This window comes from Hydra viridissima, unplaced genomic scaffold (genome assembly GCF_058129835.1).
Source record: "Hydra viridissima isolate aposymbiotic clone 2 unplaced genomic scaffold, HvirCarnegie_v1 scaffold_1, whole genome shotgun sequence".
Lineage (NCBI taxonomy): Eukaryota > Metazoa > Cnidaria > Hydrozoa > Anthoathecata > Hydridae > Hydra > Hydra viridissima.
Genome location: NW_028324300.1, coordinates 26370186 through 26383359, shown reverse-complemented (window position 1 = coordinate 26383359; position 13174 = coordinate 26370186). Strand labels below are relative to the sequence as shown.

General features: G+C 30.9%; 1 protein-coding gene and 1 pseudogene across 7 annotated transcripts in view; one reads left to right on the top strand and one right to left on the bottom strand.

Moving 5' to 3' along the window:
- Nucleotides 1-6507: 6507 nt before the first annotated feature.
- Nucleotides 6508-8060, bottom strand: LOC149894154 (uncharacterized; annotated as a pseudogene).
- Nucleotides 8061-10949: 2889 nt separating this feature from the next.
- The window catches only part of LOC145191736 (uncharacterized), a 4676-nt gene continuing 2451 nt past the window's right edge, over nt 10950-13174 (top strand). For 2 of the 7 annotated variants that reach the window (XR_016455414.1, XM_090097263.1), the window contains exons 1-5: nt 10962-11338; nt 11578-11688; nt 12132-12212; nt 12333-12413; nt 12525-12638. Coding sequence is in view for 5 of the 7 variants with exons in the window: in XM_090097263.1 (XP_089953389.1) it covers nt 11089-11338; nt 11578-11688; nt 12132-12212; nt 12333-12413; nt 12525-12638 (637 nt within the window). In the remaining 2 variants the exon portion in view is untranslated. Of the gene's footprint in view, nt 11473-11577; nt 11689-12131; nt 12213-12332; nt 12414-12524; nt 12639-13174 lie in introns of all 7 variants that reach the window. The other 5 variants (XR_016455418.1, XM_090097290.1, XM_090097278.1 and 2 more) reach the window with 4 other exon arrangements.

The window sequence follows — 13174 nt, the reverse complement described above, 5'->3', positions numbered from 1 at the left end:
CCACCAAACGTTCACAATCAATTGTATGGGATCATTTCACAGTTGATGAGCATGACAAAACCAAGGCCATATGCCAGCATTGTCCAAAGCACAAGAACAAGTATGCTTACAATAAAGGTGGGACAACAAATCTAATGAACCATTTAAATTCTCAACACAAAAGCAAATTACTTGGGGACAGAGAACCAAAGCAACGACGTTTAGATGACATGATAATGACACCAATCGTTTATTCTCCAGATCTATTCAATGAATAGGGGAGAGTGGGGTATTGGCGAACGCGGGGTAAATCCGAACAAGGTCATTACGGCATGTTCGATTAGGAAACTTGACAAATTTTTTTCCCCCTGGCGAGAGTGTGTTCCACGATCAGTTCCAGACGTACAGTAGTGTAGTATAGATGCGCATGTTGTTCACGATAGATCTATTCTAAGTTTTTCTGTTTGTTTCATGTAATTTTTACTTGCGAAACATTTATGTATTGGCTATACTAAGTATATAAAACCTAAACTTTTTTTTATGTAGTTGCAAAGTATCATAATCATGGAGTTTTTTAACACGTATTATATTTAGGGTATATTAATACAACCTATAATTAATACAACGGTATGTTCGGAATTACCCCACGTACGTAGGGTAATTCCGAACACCAATGGTTTTGTTTTTGATCGAATTTTCTATTTTTTTATAAGATGTATGAAAATTGCTTTTGAGTGTTTTTAACTGAATAGTTAGACTAAATGATAAGCAATAAATATCATCAATATATAGTTATAGTTGTCTTTAATTCGCATTCCCGCTTAGCTATTCGCCAATACCCCACTCTCCCCTACTTAGTTAGCTGGATTGTCAAGAATGATCAATCATTTAATGAGGTAGAGTCCAGCCACTTTCGTAAACTACTCACTCTACTGAAACCAAATTTGTCAATCATGAGTGCGCGCCAATTAAAAAGCCAGATAATGGACACTTACAACACCAAAAAACAATTGCTAAAGACCCTTTTTTTGAATCTTGACTCAAAGGTTTTATTCACCACTGACTGCTGGACATCACCCAACAACATTGCTTTTATGGGCATAACGGCTCATTACATTGACAAAGACTGGAACCTACATGCCAAAACTCTTGATTTCAAATCCTTGCCTGATTCCCATTCAGGTTCAAATTTATCTAATGCATTCTTGTCAGTTTTGATTGAATTCGGTCTTACAAGCAAAGGAATGGGCATTACCTTAGATAATGCTTCCAATAATAATTCATTTATGGATATTTTAAATTCCAAGTACGAAATTAAAACCACCTTTGAGCATATCCGGTGTTTTGCTCATGTGCTGAATTTGGGCGCGCAAGCAGGTTTGGATGTTTTGAAAGATGATCTTGTAAAACTTAGAACAGGAATTAAAAAAATCCGATCCAGTCCTCAATCATATTCTAGGTTCAAAGGTTTCCAGCAATCAAATTGCACCTTAAAACCAATACTTGATGTCCCTACAAGATGGAACTCAACAGCTGATATGCTTAAACGAGCAATGGAATTAAAAGTTGGTTTCATTGCGTATTTTTGCGATTTTGACTCAACTGCAAACAATCCAGACTGTTGTCTATCAATTTCAGCAGATGTTTGGAACAGGTTTGAAACAATTGTTTTGTATCTTGAACCATTCAAGGAATTTACCCAGCTCATTAGTGGTGATTCATATTCCACATTGTCTTTGGTGGTTCCTCTCTTCAATATTCTTTTGGATCACATTACTGAATGGATGACCACAAAAACCAACCCTGAAGATAATCTACACCGCTCTACAGTTGCAGCGCTCGCAAAAATGTCAAAATATTATAATTTGACTAGTGACTGCTTTACTATCTGCACTGTCCTGGACCCAAGATTTGGTATTGAATATTACAAAAATGATAAGGGCGCAAACAGCGAGTCGTATACAAAGATTATGGACACAGTTAATTGTGAATATCAAATCAATTATGCCCCAAGCAATGGTACAACTGCTACAAGCATTCAAAACGTTTCAAAATATACCCCGTTCAAATCGCGTGTTTCATCAAACCCATGTAATGAGTTTGAAAACTATTGTAATGATACAAGTAAGATAGATGGCGGCAATAATAGCAACATATTACTTTGGTGGAAATCTCGATCTGACAAATATCCAAACCTATCCAGAATGGCCAGAGATTACCTGGCCATTCCTGCTACATCTGTATCATCAGAAAGGCTCTTCTCATTAGGAAAAAATCTTATTACTGACAAAAGAAATCTTCTCTCTGCAGATACCATTCAAGCTTGCCAGTGCTTGAAGTCTTGGTTGGATTAAAAAGAATAAAAGAAGCTGTAATGTGTGAGAAATAGTAACAAATGCTGCAATATGAATAAAATTTATAGATTCAGATAACTAAAATTAATAAATGAAATAAGTTAAATAACGTTCAAATATACATCAAATCTTGGAAAGATTTGAATTTGATCTAAATTCAAAATAGGAAGATTTGAATTTGGCCATTTCAAACATTTGACGCATATTTGATCAAACTATTTGAATTTGTGCCGAACACTAGTTAGAATAAAGACTGTAACTCTCGAGTACAGTGACAGCATGCATCGCTTCGTTCAGATTTGGTTTTGTAGCATTGTCAGAAGCACCAATGCACTCATCATCGGATTCCTCTTCAGTTTCAATAGCATCATACTCAGAAACTTCTGCAATGATATCCTCATCTGATGATTTGTTGGCAATGCAAACATCGAAATCTATGTCTACTAACTCGTCGGCCGTGAGGTTAAAATCTGCATCGAATTTTGTTTTTAACAATTCGAGATCATCTCTTAAGTTTTTCATTACAGTCTCGTCTACATCTAAGCCACAGAAAGGGTCGTTATCATCGTTTACGTGCTTTTCCACTGCTTTTAATGGTATTGCTGATTTTTTGAAACGATTTATGAAGGTTTGATCTGGAATGTAATTCCATGCTTTTATTAGCATAAACATAGCAGTTAAGATAGAAAACTTAAGCATCTTGTTCTCTTTTTCTAAGGCAGCAATTTGCTTTTTCACTGCAAGTGAGCGATATTTGGCTTTAAGAGATCGGATAACTCCTTGATCCATAGGTTGGGTGATCGAAGTTGTATTCGGTGTAAGAAAGATCAGCTCCACCCAATCAAGTTTCTGCATGTTAGGATGGGCAGAACAATTATCTATAATTAAAGCAATCTTCCTTTTCTGAAAACTAAGTTTTATGCCAATTTCTTTAACCCACTCCTCAAATAATTCTGCCGACATCCAAGTTTTTGGTTGAGCCCGATAGCGAAAAGGAATATTTTTCACACCTTTAAAACAACTAGAAGACTTCGATTTTCCAATTACAAACATTGAAAGTATTTCTCCTTTAACATTACCTGCGGAAATCACAGTCAGGCGAACTTTACTATGCTTACCTCTTACCCCAGTGGGCATCGACGTCATTCTCACGTCGGTTCGCTGTTAGTTTTAGGTTAGCGACATCGCCAACGTAAAGTCAACATCGCACCAACGTGAGAATGACGTCGAAAATTAACATCGAGTTGCGATGTTAAATCAACGTCAAAACGATGTAAAACATCGCGATTACATCGCTATTACATCGCGATGACATCGCGATAACATCGCATATTAACGTCGATCCAACTTTCCATTTCCAACGTTAACGCGATGTCGCACTCGACGTCGCCTAAACGTTAAACAAACATCGCCGTGCCCACTGGGACGCACTTTTCATTTTTTAAGGTGGTTCTATATGATTAAAAAACACTAAAAAAATCAAAAAAAAAAAAATCTGTTATCTTCTTTGAAATTTATTCTAGATTCAGAAAATATATATCTTTATATAAATTCAAACTCAATATTATGAGTAATGTCCTTTTTTTTAAGGTACAGTTTTTTCAGCTTCTATAGCAACGCCCCTAGCAACAGCGATTTCCTGTCTTTTTATTCAACTATATTAAATTTACAGTACCTAATTGCTTTTCTAACTTAAAAATTTGATAGTGTGTTTGTACCTTTATATTTTCCACTTAAAAGTCATAATTTGAAAGAGCAAGCAAGCAAAATTTAATCTTTCCCAAAGTTAGATTTCTAAGTGGTTGTTAATGAAATTACTTTCAGACTCTGTATATGATTAGGAGTATATTACTTGAATGTTTTGTTTAGATGGGAAATAAAAAAAGTATAAATAAGAAAAAGAAAAGAGAATTCCGTGGAAATCAGCATGTTAATGTATCAACATTATCAAGCAAAAATGCTTCAACAGTATTATCAACTGAATTTCAAACTTCTACTCAGTCTAATAAAACTTTAAATGAATTTAAAACTGGTAGTGATATAAATGATTTCTATTTTATCATAAATATGAAGGTTCTCCAGGAATCACTTGTTTCATTTCTTGCTTGTAATCAATGCTTTAGTAAAGATATTGAGCTTAAGCCTTCATCTGATGCTCGATTAGGATATGCTCTACAACTGCTAATAAGCTGTAAAAATTGTAAATGGGAACATTCTTTTTATAATTCTAAGCAATTTGAGTCTCCAAATATTGAAAAAAGAGGACATAAGCCTTTTGAAGTTAACTACAGAGCAGTTATAGCTTTTCGAGAGATAGGAAAAGGTCACGAAGCTATAAAAACGTTTAATACCATGATGAACATGTGTCTACCTATGACCGTGACATCATATAGAGATAAAATTGAAAAACTTCACGATATCTACATATCTGCTGCTGACTTGAGTATGAAGCAGGCTGTCAATAACGTTGAAGGTGGAAAATATTACTCTCCAGGAAAATATTAGAAAATATTTTTATATTTTTTTAATGTGTTTTTTTACAGTATTGTTTTTTTCGATATTGCACAAAACTTAAAATGGGTTTTCTTAAAAAGTATAAAAGTAATTAACTTGAAATTTTCAGGGAGTGCTTCTTAACAATTACTTAAGGGACTGTAGTAGAACTAAACAAAACTAATGGTATTATTTTAAGTTTGAAATAATTAAATAAAAAATGGATTTTTATTTTGCTTCCATTGCTTTTATCCGCCATTTTTTATGTAAAAATTTTTATAAAAAAATTCTGCTACAGTCCCTTTGTGTTAGAATCATTAAGATATTCTGAAATTTTTAAGTTCATTGGATGTATATTTTAGGAGTTATACAGTTTTAAAATTGTGTTTATATTTTACTCATTTTTTGCTGACTCAGCAAAACAAAACAAAAATTATAGTGTATTTGTTAATAAAAATAATTTTTTTTTTCATTTAAAGTTATTTTGAAACATTTATTTTTTAAATGCAGAAGTTATTTTTTTAACCATAGAGCCACCTTTAATGTAAACTTTTGTCAGGCAAACATTGGTAGAAAAGACCGAATTCATCGGCATTAAAAATACTTTCAAGTGGGCATTGAGAGAGAATTGTAGACAGTGTGGTTTTGAGTCATGGAGCGATCATCTGATCTTTAACAGACTTTGCCTCTTCAGAAATGGTTTTGAAAGATATACCATATCTACAAAAAAAAAAAAGTTATAATTGCTTTGATGTAACTTATACGTGCGATACGTACATTTGAATTTAACTTCGAGGTCTTTGCAAGTTTCCAGAATTCTGGAAAGTATTTACTTTATTTTTTTAAAGCAATTAAAGAAAAAGCTGTAGAATAATCATACATTGTTAAGTCATTAATCATAAAAATTGGAGAGAATAAAATAAGAAATTAATTTACTTTTTCTTAAATTTGTCTAGCCATCCATCCGAAGCTTGAAAATTTTCGAAGCTTAACTCTTTTGCAAAATATAAAGCTTTTTCTTTTACAAGCAAACCACTGATTGGGACATTATCAGCTCTCATTCGTTTGAACCATTTAAATACAGCTTTGTTGACTTGATAATACGTATCAACTTTCACCCGTTTAGATTTTTTTCTTTGACGAAATTTCCTTGACGAAAAGCGTCAAAGATTTTATCTTTATTCCTTTTCCAGGTTGAAAGAATGTTTGGTGGAATATCAAAGATTTTCGAAACCTCTTTGTTTTTCCTTTCTCCGACTCCAGTAGAGCTTTGTATTTCAGCTTTAAATTTTTTTCTTTATGCATCTTTTTGATGCCATGATTTTTTTTAAACAGAAGAAAATAATTCACGCTCATTGTTTTACAAAAATCAAAACATTCAAAATTTGAAAAAAGAGTTCGATGGTTAACGAGCTTTTTATACGACAAAAATTTAAAAAGTTCGATTTACAGAGAGAATCTTACCGGCAGGTCTGAAAAATCCTTTCAAATTGTAGAGGTTTTCGAATTATAGAGATTCGAATTATAGAAAGTTAAACAAAAGTTTCTTAAGCGCATTTCACATCAATGATATATTATATATAATATATCATTGTTTCACGGTGACTTTAAATTTAGTCGATTGATAGAGGTTTTCGAATTAAGGTGGAAAACCCCTGAAAAATTTTTTTTGAGTAAATATCAATATTTTATAAATTTAACTTCATATACATAAATTAAATAACAAAATTAACTAAAAAAAAACAAAAAAATTTTTTTTTGGGTAAAATGGTAGCTGTAGCAGGTGCCAAAAACACCAAAATATTGAAAGACCCCGGCCAATGTATCTAAAGATGTACACAGTTTTAACAAAATCTTTTTTGCATACTTTTTCTAACAAAGTAGTTCTGTGATATGAACGAAGCAGATTTTTCATAAAAATTTTTAATAGGCTAATATATTGGACCGAAGTACATGTAAAAAATTTGACCGAATTTTATGACTTTGTTGACCTATTTAAGGACTGGATTCAATTTTTAAAAAAATCTGTCTCGTTTAAATCACAGAAGACAATCAAACAAATTCATACTTAAAATTTTAGCATAACACCACTTTTAGTTATTTAGATATGCTGGCCGGCGTCTTAAAAACTCTTCATCTGAAAAAAACAGCTTTCAAAAATGCTAACATAAAAATTTCAAAATAGTGTAAATAAATATGCAAATCTGTATATAATAAAAAAAGTTAAATCTTAAAATGCACCAGTTTGATATGGGTTTTGCTCTTTTTCAAGAGATTTGTCATATCGACTCTTTTTTTTCCATAAATCACTTCTCTGTGTTTCTTTGCTCGTTCTGTGTTTTTATATATGGCTAAGCATAATCGCTTTTGATTAATTTTCCAACATCCTTCTAACAATTACTTTCCAGGACTTAAATTCATTTTTTCTAAAACTAAAATACTAGCTTGTCTACCAATGTTAAAATCGGCAACTGCATCAAAAGTGCAACAGCAATAACATTGGGCACATGGTCTGGAAAAGAATTTAAAATAAGATTACTTTTCAAGTCATTTAATTCTTGAGCAGCATCCATCATAGTGTCTCCAGCTACAGATTTTACTGCATTAGTTAGTTTTATAACAATTTTATTATAATTATTAGCAGTAATTGGTTTAGGCATGTCCATTAATGAGACAAATCTTGAGAATCCAGAATACCCTTGATAACATGATCTCATAGCATATACAGCCCTGGTGTTAATATCAAAACTTTTTTGTATATTCAATGTTGAGGTATAATATTCTCTTGAATAATCACATACACAGCAGTTAACATAAAGACTAGACGCTAGACCTTTTCTTTTGTTTTCATTTTCAGAGCAAAACAACTTAGATGACATACATTCTGCACATCTAAGGGTAGAAACTACAGAATTTAGTATTTCTAAATCTCTAAAACGGTATCCAGTAATTATATTACTACATAACTTTGGTCTTGATAACGAATTTTTTTTTTATTTTTCTAGCAGAAGCACATATTTCATCAGAACTTATAAAGTTAAAATTAACTGGTTTCTCCATATTTACATTTACATCTTCAACATTTGTAGTAACATTTATGTTCATATCTACAATATTCGATTCCATATTTACATCCATATCAACATTCCCAGTCGGCACAACTCGGCGATATGTTACGCGTGGTTTCTGTTACGTGTTTAAAACCCGCTAAAACATAGAGAATAACACGTTTCAAGAATCGGTTTTCAATCCGAGAAATAAACTTAATCCGAGAAATAAACTTACTCTTTTTACCGAAACACCAATTATAATTGTGATGTATTTTATAGAATATTCTGTTTTTACGGATGGTTTCACCGTTGCAGAATCGTAGTATGATTTTGTAACAGGTTTTTGTAATGGTTGTGAAACCAGTAATAAAAACACGCGAATATTTAAAAGTTGATTTACGCGCGGAAGCAATTAAGGAAAGTTGATACAGACGTAGTTTTCCTAAAATTCTATAAATATAGATTTAGCGGTTTTTTTTATGAACTTATTTGAGGCATTTTTAAAAGTATAAATTGAAGGCGAAACTTTTGTAGAGCAGAGTTTTCAATGAGTAAAGAAGATTTAAAATTGCAAAGTTGTGTTCCCTGCAAGAAAGCTACAGCTGCTTTATTTTATATTTTCTTGAAGGTTCAACAGTATACTTAGAGTACATCTTGGGAAATATTTGTCAGAAAATATGTTATTACATATATATTTATGTGTTAAGTAATTACAGTTTTTTTTTTATGTATTAGACTTTAATGTTTCTGGTTTTCGTACATTTGTTGCCTAATGTAGATTTTAGACCAAGCCTATGCAATATTTTAGAAATATATCTATATTTCTGGTAAATATTCTTTTGTTGTTGTTGCTATAATGTACATTAGTTTGTTGCATGTAAGCAATAAATTGTTGAATGTTATAACAGTAGTTGGATGTTAATATATTCTCAATAATATGGTAATATGTGTATATCGGTAATATGGCAATATTATAGATAATATGATAACATGCATATTATTAAATTTTTGATGTTTTAGCAATTAATTGATGATCATCTTTAAAAATTATCTAAAATTATTTTTTTTGTTTCCTATATTTATATTTTTTCTAATAATTAGGTTTTTTTCTTTTTTTTCTTTTAACATTTTATAAGTTTTAGTAATTAATGCTGTAAAATTCAAGTTCTCATTCTCAATCTGATTTCTCAGAAGAAATGTCAGAGGATAGTGAGAGTAATATTTCAAAGTGTTCACATAATGATTCCCCTATGATAACTTTAAATTCAAGTAGTCATTCTCATTTTGATTCCTTGGAAGAATTTGATCCTTTTGAAAGTTCAAGCTCAGAAAATGAAGATAGATGTTTAATTAAGCAAACTGTGCATGAATTTTTATCGGATCTTACCAAATGGGCAGTAAAATGCAAACTCCAAAGAGAGCATTTTGATGAGTTGTTAAACTTGATACAAATTAGTGGTCGTTTTCATCAAGAAGACATCCCAAAAGATTCTCGCACTTTACTATGTGCGCCTTGTAATGTTAATGTTGTTGATAAATGTAATGGAAAATATGTTTACCTTGGATTACGAAAGGGTATTTTATCAATTTTTCAAAGAAGCATTAAAGAAATCAGGTCTGTTGAAGTGGACATTAATATTGACGGCTTACCTGTACATAAGTCATCAAATTTACAATTTTGGCCAATTTTATGTAGAGTGGTTGGTTTAATTGACCAGCCATTTGTGGTTGCTTTGTACAGTGGTAATTATAAGCCGTCTCATCTTGATCAATTTCTAAGTGACTTTGTTAATGAAGCTAACTATATGCACCAGCATGGAATTTCTATTAATAATATTGAATTGCCATTTCGTGTTCGCTCATTTATTTGTGATGCACCTGCGCGAGCATTTATTAAATGTGTAGCGGGACACACTGCAAAGTTTGGTTGTGAAAGATGCACAGTAGAGGCAACATCAGAAAATCATAGAATAGTTTATTTAAAAACTGATGGAAAATTGAGAACTGATATAGAATTTTGTAAAGGATGTTATCCAAATCACAAACTCTCTGATAGTCCTCTTCTTCTGTTAAATGGAATTGACATCATTAAAGATTTTCCATTAGATTCTATGCACCTTGTTTTTTTAGGTGTTTGTAGACGATTCTTATGTTTTTTAAAATCTGGCCCTAGAAATGTGCGGCTTAGTTTTGGCAACATAAAATCTATTTCAAAAAATTTACTTAACATATCAGAGTGTACACCTTCACAGTTTGCAAGGCGTCCTCGCAGTTTATTACAACTTGAAAGATGGAAAGCTACAGAATTCAGACAATTTGTTTTGTATACTAAAATGGTGGTTTTAAAAAACAAAATTTCAAAGGATCTGTATGACCTTTTTTTGGCATTTTCAATTGCAATTAAAATTTTGCATATTGAAAATTTTACTAGAAGAAACAGTTTGCTTCCTTTTACCCAAGACCTTCTTGAAACATTTGTTGCAAACAGCAAGGTTCTCTGTGGTCAGTCATTTGTGACTTATAATGTACACAACTTACTTCATATTGCTGATGATGTGAAATACTTCTCTTGTACTTTAGCACATATTTCTTGCTTTCCATTTGAAAATTATTTGCAGCATTTGAAGCGTATAGTACAGGGAGCCAAAAACAATCCTGTTGTTTCAGCAGTGAGACGAATCGAAGAACATGCAATTTCAAATGTTATTAACTGTCATAAAGAGTATAAAAAAGTTAAAATATCACTACAGAAAAGAGATAAGTTTTTTATTGATGTAACTGGCAACTATTGTGAAACAATTAGTTTTAATGGAAATGGTGAAAGCCAGCTTTTAATTTGCAAAATAGTTCATCCAAAAAAACTGAAATCATTTTTTGATCAGCCGATTAATAGTAGGGAGCTTGGTATTCTTTACTGCTCAGATATTGAAAAACAAAAAAGAAAAATTGTGAAAATGAAAAGATGTGATGTTGCACAGAAGTTGTATGCCATGAAATATCTTCAAAATGGAATTATTTTTGTGCCAGTTGAATCCGTTATAGACTAGATGCTTGTCTAATTGAACTTTTGAACCAAAAATTCATTATTATTTGCATTTTGTAAATTAATTATTTGACATGTTTTAGTGTATATGTAAAATTATTCATTTTATATAAGTTCATACAATTGTTTATAATTCATCATTGATAATTAATTGTTCAGTAAAATTCATATGTTAAGTTTTAAATATTTAACATTTTGTTTTAGAATGACTAATATAAATAGATATTGCATTGCAATTTGGAAAGAAGGTCAGATTGAAATTGAAGATATTGTTCCTTGCTGTTGGATTGATACAATAGAAAATGTTTTATATTATCCAAAACAGTCACCAAAACCTGTGAAAGAACTAATTAAAGCATGTGCCCCTCCTCAAATATCATGGTTTAGTTTTCAGCTTCTAAAATTAAAGCAAACAAGTTGTAAGAAACTTTGTTCTTTAATTATTTCACAATATCCTTTAAAAAGTTACCAATATTTAGAAACTTAATTTAAGTTTGTATTTTAGTTTACACATATGTAAGTACATTATGCAATTTAATGAGGTTGTTTTTAGGTAAGAAATTATTTTAAATAAGGCTTACTTAATTATCTGTTGCATAGTTTCAAATAAATAGCATATTTTCATGGCTATATAGTAAGAGTAATATTTACATCTTAGATTCATTAGAAGAACTATCAAAAGTTTTAACAGCTGGTTTAAATGAAAAAGAAGAAAATACTGAGAAACTTGTAAGAGAAAAAAGGCCAAATCGTGATATCAATTTCATGTGTGAGTTCAAAACTTATTTTCATTTTTTTTTGAACATTTGTGCCCACAGCTTGGGTTAGAAGTTTTTTTTCTAAAGTAACTCTGTTATGTTCATATGAAATCTTAATACATTATGTTTTGCTGTCCAATTTATTTAAGCAATTTATTTAATATATATTTATTCAATTTATAAAAGCTATATAAGTAAAATTAAGTTAAATTAAATTTTCTTTTAAAAGTTTTACACTTATAGAATTGTTTAAATATTGGTAGTATAGTTACTTATCGATAATTACACTACTGGTAGGTGGAGCCTATTAACTTTGAATGGAGCTTGTTAACTTAGAAATAATGTTCATAGTAATATAAAACTGTTATGACTTTATATTATAAAATAATATATTAAATGATTAATTGTACAAGTTTAGTTAACATTTAAGGTTAAATTTTTTTTTATTCAAAAGATGATTCATCTGATATGACAGAGCATGATGAGCATAATGAATCAGCTCAAGTTTATGATGACAAACAAGATGTTCTTCAAAGTACAATAATTTATTTCATTATTAATTATGCAGTGCTGTATTTAATTTAAATGTACTAGTTCACATATTTTATGTACAAGTTATTTGAAAGATAAAATTGGAAATTTATGTTTTTGTTAGATGAAGCAAAGCTGCGCCGATATCCTAACTATGATATATCAAATGACCTTTCTCAACCATTATTGAGAGCAAAAAAGTCTAGTAATAATTTGTTGCAAAATGTTTTCTGTAAACAATTTAACTGTCTGTCATTCTATTCTTCTAATTTAAAAAATAGTATATAAATGTTAAATGGGTTTTTTATTTTCTTAGAAGATACAAAAGTGAGTAAACAATATAAAAGTTCTGGTATCAGACAAAGCCAGCAAGAAACCATCATTCACAGTGGATCTGATGACAACAATGATAGTGTTTTTGTTGATAAAGGTAGGGATCTATTAAAAAAGCAGATTACTGCTAGTGACAGATACATTAGCACACGTGAGATATATGCATTAGGATTTTTAAATGTGCACAGACATGACAGTGTTAAATAGACACTATGATAAAATGTATTTCAATTCTTATTTTATGCATGATTTGAATAAATTTTTATTAAAATGATATATTTACCAAGATTTTAATTGATTAAGCATGCCAAGGCCCATTGTTGGTCAACATGAAGGTAGATTTAGGCAATGAAAAGTATCAGAAAAACTTTCAATTTCACTTTCTACTGTAAATAGAGTGATTGTACAATTTACCAGAGAGGGGAAGGAAATGCACATCAACACAGTCAAGTTGTCCTGGGACTTCTGACAGACCATTGCATCTTTTTAAGGCCTCAGACATAGCAACATAACCTGGTGTCAGTCCCAGAACAGCTGCCTGGTATTTTTATAAACTAGGCTACTATGGCAGAGCTGCATGAAAGAAGCCACTTTTTTGTCCACCCAATATCAAATGAAGAAAGGATAAGGTTT